The 16,324-nt window shown below is 47.5% G+C and overlaps 1 protein-coding gene across 1 annotated transcript in view; it reads left to right on the top strand.

The window, feature by feature from the left end:
* Positions 1 to 16,324, top strand: part of RYR1 (ryanodine receptor 1) — a 223,826-nt gene that overhangs the window by 164,474 nt on the left and 43,028 nt on the right. The window contains exons 71-82 of the mRNA XM_056847594.1: positions 56 to 226; positions 616 to 675; positions 1,050 to 1,187; positions 1,753 to 1,865; positions 2,261 to 2,357; positions 5,124 to 5,230; positions 6,617 to 6,668; positions 9,904 to 9,984; positions 10,519 to 10,618; positions 11,776 to 11,855; positions 12,622 to 12,698; positions 15,026 to 15,099. Of these exons, the coding sequence (XP_056703572.1) occupies positions 56 to 226; positions 616 to 675; positions 1,050 to 1,187; positions 1,753 to 1,865; positions 2,261 to 2,357; positions 5,124 to 5,230; positions 6,617 to 6,668; positions 9,904 to 9,984; positions 10,519 to 10,618; positions 11,776 to 11,855; positions 12,622 to 12,698; positions 15,026 to 15,099 (1,150 nt within the window). The remainder of the gene's footprint in view (positions 1 to 55; positions 227 to 615; positions 676 to 1,049; positions 1,188 to 1,752; positions 1,866 to 2,260; positions 2,358 to 5,123; positions 5,231 to 6,616; positions 6,669 to 9,903; positions 9,985 to 10,518; positions 10,619 to 11,775; positions 11,856 to 12,621; positions 12,699 to 15,025; positions 15,100 to 16,324) is intronic.

A 16,324-nucleotide genomic window follows, 5' to 3' on the forward strand; every position in this document is an offset into this window, starting at 1 on the left:
AGAGCAAGATCGGCCTCCCTGGTACTAACCTTCCTCTCTCCACCTCTTCTCCCAGTCGGGTGGTTCGGACCAGGAGCGGACCAAAAAGAAGCGGCGTGGGGACCGCTACTCGGTGCAGACCTCTCTCATTGTGGCTACACTCAAGAAGATGCTTCCCATTGGCCTGAACATGTGCTCCCCTACCGACCAGGAGCTGATCAACATGGCCAAGATACGCTATGCCCTGGTGAGGGGTGGGGAGGGACTGACGAAGGAGGGGAGGGGAGGGGTGTGTGTAAATGTGTGTAAATGACATGCAGACAGGTTACGGGCTCATGTTATTATTTTGCTGTCAAGTCACAGCTGACTTATGGCAACCCCTGTTGGGGCTTTCAAGGCAAGAGACATTCGGAGGTGGTTTGCCATTCCCTGCCTCCATCCCACCCTGGTATTCCTTGGAGGCCTTCCATTCAAATACTTGCCAGGGCCAAACCTGCTTAGCTTCTGAGATCTGACCAGATTGGGCTTGTATGGGCTACAGGCTTGTATTAGATATGAATGACGGAGGCACCCCCATTGTTCTCCTTTGTTCATGGGAATACTTTCTGCCTCTCGTCTCCATCTTTCTTGCTACAGAAAGACACGGATGAAGAGGTGCGTGAGTTCCTCAACAACAACCTACACCTTCAGGGCAAGGTGAGTCTTATTGCTGTGTCCAGGGGCAGAATATCCTCCAGGGATCTGAGTATCCCCTTGGAAGTTCTCTCGGTGTTTCCCGTTCTAGCACTGGGTCCAATCTTTCAACTGAGCATTGTGTTCGACTTGCGGATGCCTAGTCCAGCAGCTTTATCCAGAGGAAATCGTTTCCCGTTCCCATCTCTGTTCTTGTGCAGGTGCCTTTAGTCAGCTTTGCACATGCACATGGCCAGATGAAGTGGAAAGGTGGTGACTGGGAAGTGAGGCAGCCCCCCACCCAAGACTCTGAACCAAAGTAGCTGCTTCTCAGGCAGGGGCTCTGGACCCCGTCTCCTCTTTCCTCGCAGTGCTGACGGCTCCCTTTTGCCTCGCAGTGTGAGAACAACTCATCCATGCGCTGGCAGATGGCTCTCTACAAGGAGATGTCAGGAAAAGCCGAGGACTGCAACAATCCAGAGAAGATTGTCAAACGGGTTCAGGAAGTCTCCGCTGTACTCTTCCACCTAGAGCAGGTATGGAGCGGTGAACAAGTGAAGCAAGTGGGTGGAAGAATGTGCCCGAAGTAGCCATAGGGTACGCTGACCATCTGTCCACCCATCGTAAGGGCCTTTGTCAAGATGGCCTCATCTCCTTGGCTGGTCCTTTAACCGGAGTGTTCCTTAAAGCATTCAAAACGATAACAGCTTGAAGGACATGCTATGAGCTTGCCATGTCAAACATGGTGTTTTGGTTAAAGTGTTGGACTAGGATCTGGGAAACCCAGGTTTGAATCCCCACTCATGCCATGGAAGCTTGCTGCATGACCTTGGGCCAGTCACACACCCTCAGCCCAGCCTACCTCACAGGGTTGCTGAGAGGATAAAATGGAGGAGCAGAGAATGATGTAAGCCTCTTTGGGTCCCTATTGGGGGTGAAAGGTGGGATATGAATAAAGTTAAATAAATAAGCGGTGTAGAGCACTGAGAAAGGAGGAAAGAAAGACATGGAAGATGGGAATAGCAGGTGAGAAATTGTGGCAGTGGAAAGGCGGTGGCTCCGCCCCCTGACTCCAGTGAGCCTTGTGCGTGTGCCCCACAGACAGAGCATCCATTCAAGTCCAAGAAGGCCGTGTGGCATAAGCTGCTATCCAAGCAACGCCGGCGTGCCGTGGTAGCATGCTTCCGTATGACGCCTCTCTACAACTTGCCCAGGTGAGTATGAAGGGAGGGGAAGATTTGTGCACTAGCTCACCAGTCTGGATTTGGCTTGAGAGCCAGCGTGGTGTAGTGGTTAAGAGCGGCGGACTGGAGAACCAGGTTTGATCCCCCCACTCCTCCACACGAAGCCTGCTTGGTGACCTTGGGCCAGTCACAGTTCTCTCTGAACCATCTTGGCCCCACCTACCTCACAAGGTGTCTGTTGTGGGGAAGGGAAGGCGATTGTAAGCTGCTTAGGGACTCCTTAAAGGTAGAGAAAATTGGGGTATAAAAACCAACTCTTCTTCTTCTTGAGCCAGCATGGTCTAGTGGTAAACGATTCTTGCCTCTCCGATGCCAGAGGCAGGCGGCCTTTGGATTAACGATGGATGCGTCTCTCTTCTCTCCAGGCATCGAGCTTGCAACATGTTCTTGGAAAGTTACAAGGCGGCTTGGATCCTCACTGAGGAGCACCTCTTTGAAGACCGGATGATCGATGACCTCTCTGTGAGTCCTCGGACCTAAGATAACAAAGAGATTAGCGGGATGCCCAACTTTGGTACTAAACTGACAGCCGTCATTGACCATAAATGCAAACAGGAGCCTCGTTCTGTTCCCCATAGGTTGGGTGAAAACCTGGAACAGTCAAGTCTGTTCAGTTTAATGCCAAATGTGACAAGAATTCCATTGTGACTGAATCCCCTCGGCTGGGAGGGAAGAGTCACACTGGGGTTATTGTGGGTGTGGAGCAGCTGTAACTTTTTCTGGCCCTCTCTAATGGGATCAGGAAACCAGGGAGGGACGAAGGAAGGTGGGTGAGGCTCCCCCCTCACTGGCCGTCTTCAGGCAGTGGCTGGATGAACACTCGTCAGGGATGCTTTAAGCTGATCCTGCATTGAGCAGGGGTTGGACTAGATGGCCTTTATGGCTCCATCCAACTCTATGATTCTGTGAAGGAACGTCCTGTGTGGAGGGGGCAATATGCATTGTTTGTTTCACTTTAAAAGTATTGCTAACCTATTTTAGAGCTCATATGTACTACAGGTTTTAAATGGATTCACTGAGCATGGTTTCCTCTCTCCCCAGGAGAATTATCTTTCTTGTAGATGAGGATGACCCCCTTCCCACCTGAGTCTTGTGTCAGGAGTCATGCTGTCCAGACAGGCTCTTGACATGAGTTAGGCCCATTTCTGTTCAAGTGGATCTTTTGGTTTTGTTTCTGTTCAAGTGAATCTTTTGGCTTTGTTTCTCTGAGCTGTTCAAGCTGTCCCCGCTCCTTTCCTTCCCCCCCCCCTGCTCTGACCTTGAGTCTCAAGCAGGCAACTTCAGTATTATGGCTTGCTCACTCCCTACTTCCTACCAGGCACCGTTATCTCCTAATTCCCAGGCCTGCTTGGTTTTGCACCTGGGATTGCTTTGTGCTTAAAGTTATGCTTTGTAGTTTGGTTCGTCATTAGCAGCTTTGAACCTGTGGATTGCTTATGCTGTACCTGCAGCTCCTGAATAAATGTTCACCTGCTTTAGACCTGCCTGTCTGAGCGAGTGACTTTTTGGGATTGCCGAGGTTGGCTGGAGAACCTCACATCTTGTTTTAAAAATCAGTTTTATTGAATGCCATTTTAACAGCTGAAAGAGATTTCAAAACCAGATGCCTTTCTGAAGGAGCATAAATAGATCCAGCTTTAATGTACTTATAACAGTTTTAATGGTATCTGAAAAGTGGGCTGTGGCTCACAAAAGCTCACACCCTGCCAGAAATGTTAGTCTTTGATGTGCTACTAGACTCTTGCTCTTTTCTACTGCTACGGACAGACTAACACGGCTACCCATTGTGATCTGACAGTTTTAATGTAATTTTAAAAGTTAAAAGAGATTTCAAAAACAGATGCCTTTTTTAAAAGAGTATGAATAGATCCAGAGTTCTAAACACAGAAAAAGTGTTTCATTTATCTACTCATGATAAATGGATACACCGTTCCTTTTTTCTTTTCTGTATCCAACACATTTAGTAGCCATTCCCTGACTAATGGAGTATGGACTTTTTAAAAAAAGTTGTGTTCCCTTCATTCTTTTGCTAGCAACTGCAGCTAGTAACTTTGCTGCCCCTGATTTAGCTCCTGCTTGATAATCTGCAATGAAGTAATTTTTAGAAAGCATCACGAATTCAAACTTTGCTCATATCCCAGTTGCTTGTACAACATGTGTGAATTAAGTGCCGTCAAGTCGCTTCTGACCCATGGCAACCCTATGAATTAATGACCTCCAAAATGTCCTCTCGTTAACAGCCTTTCTGGTCTTGCAAACTGAGAGCTGTAGCTTCCTTTATCAAATCAATCCATCTGATGTTGGGTCTTCCTCTTTTCCTGTTGCCTTCAACTTTTCCTAACATTATTCTCTATTCCCTGTCTAATTATTGCCAGCATGCCTATTATATTAGGTGCTTTGGAATACAGGCAGGATGCTGCTGCTGCAGTCATCTTGCTCGTGGGCTTCCTACAGGCACCTGGTTGACCACTGTGTGAACAGACTGCTGGACTTGATGGACCTTGGTCTGATCCAGCAGGGCTTTTCTTCTGTTCTTGAGAGAGCCAGAGTGGTGTAGTGGTTAGGAGCAGTGGATTCTATTCTGGAGAATTGGGTTTGATTCCCCACTCCTCCTCATGAGTGGCAGGCTCTAATCTGGAGAACTGGGTTTGATTCCCCACTCCTCCACATGAAGCCTGCTGGGTGGCCTTGGGCTAGTCACAGTTCTCTCCAAACTCTCTCAGCCTCACCACCTCACAAGGTGTCTGTTGTGGGGAGAGGAAGGGAAGGCGATTGTAAGCTGGTTTGATTCTCCTTAAAAGGTAGAGAAAATCAGCATATAAAAACCAACTCTTGTTGTTGTTGCCTTTTCTAGTGCTTGTGCCCCCAGGTAGCAAAAACCTGCTATGTCAAATTCTCAGCATTTGAAAATAACCATTATATAGATCCTATTTAGTCTGACCAGAGTTATATGCAGGTTCTTGACTCCTGAAATGTAACATAATACACCTGTCTTAGCCAAATACTTGTTTTATTACCCACGTAACATACAGGTGAGTGTGTGAAATTCAAATTCTACATTTAACGTTGCTCGTGAAAATGCCCGGGGTTCTTCTGTATTCCGATTACCCTCTGGCTCATGTTCCCTGTCCCAGGCTAAGGAGCCCCCACCCCACCCTATGCATCTGCTTTTTTAGATTTTCAGAGCTACCTTCTAATGCTTAATTTGCTTTTGGGGGTGGGGTGTAGAAACCAGGACAGGAAGAAGAAGAGGAAGAAGAGGAGGCAGAAAAGAAACCAGACCCTCTTCACCAGCTTATCCTGCATTTCAGTCGGACGGCTTTGACGGAGAAAAGGTGAGACCAGCAGCAGTGAGTGGAATGGGGAACCAGTGGGGAGCTTTCCTGCACAAGCTATTGGCATTCTGTTCTTCTAAATTATACCCAACCACGTGTGTGTTAAGTGTCGTCAAGTTGCTTCCAATTTATGGCGACCCTCTGAATTAATGATCTCCAAAATGTCCTCTAGTTAACAGCCTTGCTCAGGTCTTGCAAACTGAGGGCAGCAGCTTCCTTTACTGAGTCACCCCATCTCATGTTGAGTCCTCCTCTTTTCCTGCTGCCTTCAACTTTTTCTATTATAATTGTCTTTTCCTGTGAGTTTTGTCTTCTCGTAAAATATAATAGCCTCATTTTAGTCATTTTAGCTTCTAAGGAGAGTTCAGGCCTGATTTGATCTAGAACCCACTGATTGGTTTTTTGGTGGTCCTCTGTATCAGTAAAACTCTCCTCCAACACCACATTTCAAAGGAATCTTCTTTCTTCCTGTCAGTTTTCTTGGTTGTCCAACTTTCACACCCGTACATAGTAACAGGGAATACTATGGCATGAATTAACTTGATCTTGGTCGCTAGCAGCACATCCTTACACTTAAGAATCTTTTCTAGCTCCTTCATGGCCGCCCTTCTCAGTCTCAGTCTCCTTCTGACTTCTTGGCTGCAGTCTCCCTTTTGGTTGAGTGTAGAGCCAAGGAATAGAAAATAGAAACAATTTCAGTTTCTTCCCCATCAACCTTTAACATTGTGTAATTCCCCAGTAGTCAGGACTTTTGTCTTCTTGACTTTTTACTTTTGCCTCGGTTGTGGTAAGAGCGGGGTATAAATGTAATAAAATTTTAAAAATGTTCAGCTGTAATCCTGCTTTGGTACTTTCTGCTTTAGCCATCATCAGGAGGCATTTCAAGTTTTCGCTGTTTTCTTCCAGTAACGTGGTGTCATCTGCATCTCTCAGACTGTTAATGTTCCTCCCGCCAATTTTCACTCCAGCTTCATCTCAATCTAGTCCAGCTTTCTTTATGATGCACTCTGTGTATCAATTGTGCTGGCCAAAGGCTAGGGGGTAATTGGAAAGAAGAGTGGGGCTGAGCAGTCCCTTTGTGACCAAAACCCACACCACATTTACCTGTGAAGAAGATGTTGGGCTGGTGAGCACGAGGGTTGGGGGGAAGGGATACGAGGGCATTCTTGGTTAGGTGCTCTTGGGAGCCAACTGAGCTGGGGGGCTCACGTTAGCAGCTTAATCATCACAGCCAAAATCAGACCATTAGAACAACACGATACTATCCCTTTAAAAACATCAGGATGTTCTTGCCACCAGCTGTGCTGAAGCACAGGGGAGCTCTGCAAGGGCACCCGAGGGAGGCTTCTGACTTGAGTTCCTGAGCGGTTTCTGCTTTTATTTCAGCAAACTGGATGAAGACTACCTGTATATGGCATACGCAGACATCATGGCAAAGGTAAGCGAGTTATTCGCCATGCCTCTCCCATGCCCCGATTTTCTTTGAGCCATTTTGGTTTGATTTCTTTTCCTTTAAAATTGTGACATTTGAGGTTTGTCTACCGTATATACTCGGGTATAAGCCGACCCAAGTATAAGCCGACCCCCCAAATTTGAGGCCAGAAAAGGGAATTTCTTATTGACCCGCGTATAAGCCGAGCGCAGAGCCCCTGCCCCAGGTCGCCCTCCCGCCGCCTCCCAGGCCCTCCCACCCCACCCCCAGTGCCATCCAAGGGGGGGAGGGGGAAGAGCCCCTGAACCCCCTACTTACCGGGAGACGCGGCGAATCGGCAGCGTGGCCTTCCTGGGCCAGCAGGAGGCCTTTCCAGGCCCCTGCCGGCCGGAGGAAGGCGCCTGGGCGCGTGGGTGGCGGCGGCACAGCCGGCAGGAGCCTCCTGCCGGCCCAGGAAGGTCCCTGCCGGCAGAAGAAAGGCGCCCGGGTGCCTGGGCGGCAGCGGAGCAGCCGGCAGGGACCTCCTGCCAGCCCCTCCAGGACCCTGCCGGCAGGAGAAAGGCTCCCGGGCGCCTGGGCGGTGGCAGAGCGGCCAGCAGGGACCTTCTGCCGGCCAAGGAAGGACCCTGCCGGCAGGAGAAAAGCTCCCGGGCGAGGCGGCGATGGCAGCGGTAAGTTCCTCCCTCCTCCCTCCTCCCTCCTCCCCCCTCCCCTCTCCTACCGTATTGACCCGTGTATAAGCCGAGTTCGGCTTTTTCAGCCCTTTTTTTGGACTGAAAAACTCGGCTTATACACGAGTATATACGGTAATTATACCTGCCACTTAATTCCCATATTATTAGGAAATGTTTACTGCTAACATGGAACAAATATAAAGGTTTCCTGGAAAATAAAACTCCCGGTTGGATTAATCCCATAGAAGCCTATATGAGAAGGGGTGTACATCTAAATTTGGATAGTAATATATATAGAGAATTGATAGAATATAGAGATGGGATATGGACGCTGAAAACTAGAGAAGAGCTTCAAATTAAAGATTGGTTTATGTATTATAAATTAAGTGATATATTCAATAAAGACAATAAGATGGGCTTTAATCAAACTAAATCCAAATTTGAGATTATATTAACTATGGGAAATAAAGGATTGATAGGACGGATTTATAAACTATTGATAGAAATGAATTTAGAACAGGAAAGGATTAAACCAGTGATGGTGAAATGGATGAGGGAACTAGGTTATAAAATAGATTTGGAAATATGGGAAAATTTGTGGAAGAAGGAATTTAAATTTACTATTACTAACGAAATAAGAGAAAATTTATATAAAATGTTCTATAGATGGTATATAACTCCAGTATTATTAAGTAAAATGAAAAAAGAGGAGGAGGGTCTTTGTTGGAAGTGCGGAACAGAGATAGGTACATTTATGCATGTTCGGTGGTTTTGCAAAAAACTCAAGAGATTTTGGCGGTTAGTTTTAAAGGAAACTAATAATTTGATGAAGTCAAAAATAAAAAAAGATCCTGCCTTTTGCTTATTGGGTATTCCCGATAAGAATATAGATTATGCCGATAGAGTCATATGTCAATATGGTTTTGCTGCGGCGAGGATTATAATTGCTAAGAAATGGAAGCAAATAAATAAACCTTCAATCAAAGAGTGGAGAGAAAAGCTTTGGATGTATATGCGGATGGCCAAAATTACAGATTCTTTACATGGTAAAGATATGGATGAATTCAAACGAATATGGTCAAAGGCCGCCGCATATTGGGATAAATTGGCAAAAACGGATTTTAAAGGTATAGTTAATGAATTATAGATGTATGTGTTTTTTAAACAATGATTATAATAATAAGTTTATATATACTGTCTTAACACCTCTCCAGAAGTCCAAAGGTGGAGGGCACGGAGGTGGGTGGTAGAGGTTTGGGCACTATATATTCTTTAAAAGATAGTAAATAATGTATTAGTAATAGATGTAACAGTGCTCTATATATGTTTTTTTGTATGTTTTAAGTATTATTTTGTATTTTTTTGTTTAATTTTTTGTTTATTTTTGTGTTTAATTATAAAAGCAATATTTTTTTTAAAAAAAATCACATAAAAAATAATAATAATTATACCTGCCACTGAGGCTGAAATAAATCAAGAGGCAAGCGGTATTTCGAATGAAACAAGCAATCCGTGAAAGGAGTCAGAGGAATTGAATTTTGCACCACTTATTGTGAGGAATGAAGAGTGTTTTCTTTGGGATTTGACTGCAGGCAGGGGACAAGTAAGATTATGTTCTTGATCTATCCAAATGTCACATTTTAAATTTCCTCTGCGGAGCTCAGGGTAGCATCCATGGCTCTCCCCTCTTACATGTTTTATCTACACGATGACCCTGTGAGGTAGGTGTGGCTAAACAATAGTGACTGGCCCAGAGTCACCGAGTAAGCTTAATACTGGAAGGCAAAAACAGACATGCATCTATAAGACACAAATTGCAGGCTCATACAGCCTCAGTTTGCCTCAGGATCAGGTGGTGAAGTGAGAGGGTTTAACTCTTCAACCTCCACAGTTTAACTCTTTAACCTCCACAGTTTTGCTCCACAGTTAGCATTTCTTGTGCTTCCCTCCTCCCCTCCCATTAAAGCAATTCCCATTTTTCAATAAAAACACTAAATCAGAGATTGGGGGAACTTGATTAGCAAAACTGAGTGGAGGTTGAAGGGTTAATCGTTCTTCTCCTTCATGGCCCAAGGCAAAATGAGGTTGCATGAACCTGCATTTGCATGTTTTAGATGAACAGAAAAGTGTGAACTTCTTCACATCTGTGAATCTAGATCTTCCTAGTCCAATTTTCAAATGGCTACCCCCACCCCCACCAGTCTCCCTTGAGGTAACAGTTGAGTAAAATCAGCAGTGCTGTGCTTGGTCTATAGCATCTCTGTGTAAGGAAAAATCCTCTGTATAGCAAAAAGTCCAGAATGTCAATGTTTCTCAGAGGCCATTCTTACCAATCCCACGGAGAGCAAATGTGGGTCAGTAGGGAATTCCTTTGAAGCTACAGGACTCTCAGCTTTCAGAGTCACCCGCAGCTGATTTTTCTGAATGATGAGCTAAAGTACATCGTGATGCGTTCGTGGCAGAGAGCCAGGCGGATGTTGAGAGTGAGCCTGCAATGGGGTGTGTTGGGGCCATGGGTCCTTGAGCTGCTGCCCACCCTGATTTGTGTTTTCTCCCCCCTGACGCAGAGTTGCCACATAAATGAAGGGGAGGGAGAGGGTGAAGATGGCGAAGGCAATGACGGGGAAGAAGCGGATATTCCCTTTGAGGTAAACAATCATTCTGCGCTCAGCCTCTCCACAGCTGGTTTCTGAAATTTCGGCAAGCATTGCCCAAACATTTTCCTAGATTCTTAGGGTTGGGAGAAGGGCCTCCTTCTAGGGCAATCGAATCCCACCCCCTGCTCGATGTAGGAAATTCAACGCTAGAGCACACCCGACAGATGGCTGACTGGTTGAAGACCTCCAGCATGAGAGAGCTGACCCTTCCCTCTTTGGATAAACAGTTCCATTGCTGAACTGCTCTGTCTTCTAGGAATTGTTGTTTGGATCTGTCTTCCCAGCCACAAGGTCTGCCAGCTTGCTTATTTCTCCCAAATGCCAGAGTCTCCTGGCTTCCCAAACCAGGAGGATGCCAGGCTGGTGGTTTGAATGCCTCAGCTGGAACGGTTTGCAATTCCCTCTTCTGACCCTGTGGTTAGCGCAGGGAGCCAGTACCTGATTCCCTAGCTGTTAGGCAGGACGGTGCCTGTCACTGACCCTGTATCTCTGGTCCTAAACACGTCTCACTCTTGACCCCTGCAGGAGAAGGAGATGGAGAAGCAGAGACTTCTGTATCAGCAGGCCCGCCTGCACAACCGGGGGGCAGCCGAAATGGTTCTGCAAATGATCAGTGCCTGTAAAGGTGAGAGGTGACTCTGTTCTTTCCCCCTTACCTGCAGCAGGTGGTGGATTCCTATCAGATGGGAAATATGTCTGTTGCGTGGGCAACTTCTGAAAAATGGGAGGTTTAGGCAAGATTACTCAAGTCTAGAAGCTAACCTTGCTTTAAAAAAAATTTTTTTTAATATCCAAGGTCCTCAAAGTCTGGTCAGATAAGGCTGGAATACTCACAAATGCATGGAAAGCACCAGTACTGTCCAGGAATGTAAAAATGTTTTCAAGTTCTAAGGCATTGGTGTTTTAGAGTCAAAATAAAATGGAGGGTGAGAGATTCAAAACAGGTAAAAAGAAAATTGTGGAACTCCCTGCCCCAGGATGTGGCGATGGCTGCCAACTTGGAAGGCTTTAAGAGGGGAGTGGACATGTTCATGGAGGAGAGGGCTATCCATGGATACTAGTCAAAATGGATACTAGTCATGATGCATACCTACTCTCTCCAGGATCAGAGGAGCAGGCCTATCATATGAGGTGCTGTGGAACACAGGCAGGATAATGCTGCTGCAGTCGTCTTGCTTGGGGGCTTCCTCGAGGCACCTGGTTGGCCACTGTGTGAACAGACTGCTGGACTTGATGGACCTTGGTCTGATCCAGCAGGGCTTTTCTTATGTTAATGTTTACACTCTAGCGCAGGGGTTCACAATGTGGTACCCGTGGGTTTTACGATGCCTGCCGACAGTTTTCTTGATCCCTGCCAAGTTATAGGAAGTGTGCAGGACCAGATGGAGATTTTGCCTAGCAAGGATTTTTGATTGGCTATCGGGGATTTGATCAGTTGTGCAGATTTTTAGAAATGTTACACAGGATCTTCACTGTGTGGCTGAAGGCAAGCCACAGCAGCCATTTTGTGGCTGGCTTCACCTTTGTGGCAGCCATTCTATCACAGCCATTTTGTGGCTGTGCCCACCATGCTGTGTCAGAATTCCAAAGGTGCTCCAAAAGGTTGGGGAACTCCTGCTCTAGTGTTGCTCAGGGTTGGGAAAGTAGTTAAAATGCCACCTTGGGGTCCTGGATTCACCTTCAACTCTGGCTGGATCTCCACCCTTTACCCCCCCCCCGCCCCCTTAACACACTTCAAAGGCACGAGAAGCTAGTTCTCAATTCCTCTTTCTTCGTTGATAGGGGAGCCAGGCGCCATGGTCTCCTCCACCCTGAAGCTGGGCATCTCCATCCTGAATGGCGGCAATGAGGAGGTGCAGCAGGTATGAATGGGGGTTGTGGGTGGGTGGGGTGAGCTAAGCATCTTGGCGAGTTACTTATCCTTTGATGATGGTGGAAAGCACCATCAAGCCACAGCCAACTTATGGCGACCCTGTGGGGTTTTCAAGGCAAGAGGTGTTCAGAGGGGTTTTTCCATTGCCTGCCTCTTCATCCGCCCACCCACATACTAACCAGGGCTGACTAGATCTGACCAGATAGGCTAGCCTGGGCCAACCAGTTCAGGGTTACTTATCCTTTAGTCATACTAAACCAAAAAGCATCTGCAGATAAGCAAGTGGCCGGTGAGTCCCAGCCTCACTAGCAACTGCACAACCAGTTGTTTGTTTTGGTGTGAACAAAGAGGCACATGTGAAGTAAGCAGTGAGTAGGTGAGAAGTAAAGCCCCCAAGCCAAAGCAAACACAATTGTTTGGGTGAGCAGTTTTAAGTGCAGAACTGGACAACTGAAGGGGAACGTGGTGCATGCTGGGAACTTCGTGGAGAAGGCTGCGTGGGAGACGTAGAATGGAGAGGCAGAGACAGGGTGGAGTCTGGAAATGGTGTGGGGAGTGGATGTGAGCGGCCAGAGAGGCATGGAGTGTGTTTGGGAGGGTAATGATTGAAGGAGAAGGGATGGGTTGTATCAGGCAGATGAGGAGGATAAAGAAATTGTGGGGAATGAGGAGTAGAAAGGCAGAGGGATCAAGTTCTGGCTTCCCTTTGCCCATCCCATGTCATCCTCTAATGCCGCCTTCCTGCCTTTCTTCAGAAAATGCTGGATTATCTGAAGGAGAAACGGGAGGTGGGATTCTTCCAGAGCGTTCAGGCCCTCATGCAAACATGCAGGTACGTTTGCCTCATCCTCTCGCCGTTTCCCTTCACCTGCCCTCTTCTGGGAGCAGGGTGAGGGGGAACTGCTCGGATATCCCCTTCCACTTTTTTTTAAAAAAAGTTTATTTTTATTTTTGAAACAGCCTCTAACATACATATGTATACATATGTATGTATACAAACATACACATCAGATTCTTACATTATACTGGAACTTACTCCATAGTTTCCATTCATTTATACATTCTTTGGATTATTATGTTTTCATATTTTACAATAGATTTTTTACTTAAATTCTTACATTCTGTTATTTTAATTAATAGCTACATAGTCAAAGAATACTTTTCATTTATCATGAAACTCAGAGGTTGATCTATTGTGCACTGAAGATGTTAGTTTAGCCGTAGTTGCATATTCTGCTACTCTGTTTGCCCATCCAGCTGCATCTGGATAATCTTCTGCATTCCACTTTCTGGCGTATTTCCTCCTGGCATAGTAGGTGGGCCCAAGTAGCCAACAGGCCTCCTCATCTCGGGCTCTTCCATCTGAGGGCCCTTCAGCAGGCCCTTGGTAGGCCCACACCACATGTCAGCAGAGCCGCAGGGATGCCCAGTCCCTGATGCCCCCCCGTTTTCCTCCTTGAGTCCAAGGTAAACGCACGTCACAATGTCGTACCACTTGGTGCTTCTGTGCCCTTGGCACCTCTTCATTGCCCATTGGGTGCAGAGTGCAGGAAAACACCAAGGCATGATGGCATCTAAAGCTCAGTGTTTCTGGGAAGGCGAATGGCAGCAGAAGCCAGATGAGGATTTCCATTCCTTTCTTATTCTTTGGGTCGAGCGTCCATTAGCGTGCTGCAGGAAGGCTTTCTTTAAAACAATCGTTTGTTTCTTTAGAACAGATTTTTATGTGGCAGTACTCAAAATCCATCGGTTAAATCAGTGGTTCCCAACCGGTGGTCCGCGGACCCCCAGGGGTCCGCGAGAACTAAACCAGGGGTCCGCGAAACAAAGTTTACCACCAGCGGTCCGGCACGCAGCTCTCTCCCTCTCTCTCAGTTGAGCTGCGGCTGCGGCTCAGGGGCCGTGTGTGAGGTAAAGTGCCCTCCTCCTCCCCCCTTTCCCTCTCCTCACAGCGCGGCCGGGTTTTGCACGTGGCGCTCGAGGGCCGGCGGCACCAAGGCGGGCGGCGGCAGCAGCCAATCAGCGGGCAGGATTTTCCCGCTGGTTTTGGCTGGTGGAGGAGGCCGAGGCGCTGAGGACGGGCGGACGGCAGGCTCCCCGGGGAGGGAAGGTAGGAAGGAGCCCAGGCGGCGGCAGCGAGGAGGAGGAGGTCTTGGATTTGCCTTCCCGTGGCGATCCTCCTCGGCCTCCACCCCATTCCCTCTTTATAGGGCCGTGTCTTCTACCCCTCGCTCGTCCTCCTATCTCCCAGCCGTTTGTGGGGAGGTTTTGCCTTGGATTTGCCACTCAGATGCTTGTTTTCCCCATCCAGATTCTCAAAAAACTGCATGGGGGGTTATTGGCCATCTGTGAATGGGAGGTTTTGCCTTGGATTTGCCTTTCAATAAAAAGTTGTTTGTATCATTGAAAGCTCTGCTATTGTGTTTTTCTTTTAAGGCAAAAGATGTTAACATATGAGTTGTTTTTTCTAAACTAAAACCTCAGTATTCAGGTTAAATTGCCGCATTGGCACTCGGAATTTTTATTTTGAACCTTGGGGTCCCTGCACCGAACAAAAATGTTCTAGTGGTCCCTGGTCAAAAAAAGGTTGGGAACCACTGGGTTAAATGATTAGCACCATTTAAGTAATAATTAGGAAACTTTGCTGCAAGGATGATGAAGACCCCATCTGCCTGGTTTCTGACTAGGATTGCCAGCCTCCAGGTACTAGCTGGAGATCTCCTGCTATTACAACTGATCTCCAGCTGACAGTCAGTTCCCCTGGAAAAAATGGCCACTTTGGCCATTGGACTCTATGGCACTGAAGTCCCTCCCCTCCCCAAACCCCACCCTCCTCAGGCTCCAGCCCCAAAATCTCCAGGTGTTTCCCAACCCAGAGCTGGTGACCGTATTTCTCCAAAGAGCACCAAGAACACTGGGTAGTTCTCGTGGAAGAGGCTACCCAAGAGTACAAGGTTAAATTACATGGCCACTCTGCAATTTGGAGGAAAGAGAGAGAGAAAAAAAACAAATTATTCCAGAAATTTCCTTGGTAAGATCTGTCTCCAAGTTGGAGAGATGATAAAGGTGGAAGACAAAATCCATAGTCCCACCCTGGTTTCTGCTCCATCCCTTCCATCTTTCCTGGCTCCGCTAACTTTGTTTCTCCTCCACGCGCAGCGTGCTGGATCTCAACGCCTTCGAGAGGCAAAACAAAGCTGAAGGGCTGGGCATGGTCACAGAAGATGGGACAAGTAAGTTGCCTTCTGCCCCTTTGCGTCCCTTTCAGGTGGTTTCTGGCTTGCCCCATTCATGGCAGCCTCCTGCCCCATAGGGCAGCTTGGCAAGCCAGCATCACCCCCGCCACCTGCCCATCTTCTGACACCCTGATCCTGGCCACACTGTCCATTTAAGATACCACTGGAAGACGCCATAGGTGGCATAGCACATTTTAGAAACCCGAGTTTGACTCCAACGCCTTGTTCTTCCCTTTGCTTCTGGCAACTGAGCAGTCGGTGGCCTTACAGTAGGACAGGGGTGTCGAACTCATTTGTTACGAGGGCCAGATATGACATAAATGTCACTTGGTCGGGCAGGGCAATGCCTCGCCAGCCAGATCGAGAATGTGTATGTGGGGGTGGGCTGCCTCGGCTGGCTCGCGGGCCAGATAAGAGCTCTCAAGGGGCCAGATCCAGCCCCCAGGCCCTATGTTTGACACCCCTGCAGTAGGACTGGGGGCAGGACTGGGGGCCCAGACACCTGGGTTCTTGTTGCACCCTTAGGCAAGGACAGAAGTTGAGTGGGCTGGTCAGCTGTGGTCAGGATTCCCTCTCCGTCACTGCCTGAGAGTTCACTGAGTCTTCGGGGCTAGGTCCTCCTGTGGTGCTGGGTCCCAGGGTGGCTCCCCTTCCTTGCCACCCCTTTCCCCGGTGCACTGCGTATTCTCTTTGTGTTTACAGCTTCTTCCCATTGAGATGTGGATTAATATGAGATGTTCTAAACCAATAATGGATTCTCACCCTCCCAACCCACCTTTGCCTCGGGTTTTTGGATCTCACCTGTTTTTCCATTTTACATTAATGTCGTTGTTTTTTTTAATACACGCTGGGTATTTTCTTTTAATCATCTCCTTTTCCTTCTTTTGCTGTGATGTGTTGCACTCACCTCCTCTCTCCCTCTCCCTCCTTCTCTTCCCTCCCCCTCTCTTGGTCTCACTGGTGCCCCCTCCCTCAGTCAACAGTCGTGGCAATGGTAAATAACACTTTCGCTTTCATTACATATTTTTAAATGGTCAGTTTCTTGCTCTTTCTATTTATTTTTAAATTTCTCATTCTAACCTGATGGGTCTAAGACTGAAACTGATCAGAACCCCCACCCCAGCCCTCTTTGCTGCCCTGGCTTAGAATCTAGCATCCTATCGGGTCCTGCAGGGTCCTGATTGTGTGTCAAAGGCGTTCTGTATATAACAAGCTGTGGTTA

The sequence above is a fragment of the Euleptes europaea genome, chromosome 3 (assembly GCF_029931775.1).
Source record: "Euleptes europaea isolate rEulEur1 chromosome 3, rEulEur1.hap1, whole genome shotgun sequence".
Taxonomy (NCBI): Eukaryota; Metazoa; Chordata; class Lepidosauria; order Squamata; family Sphaerodactylidae; genus Euleptes; species Euleptes europaea.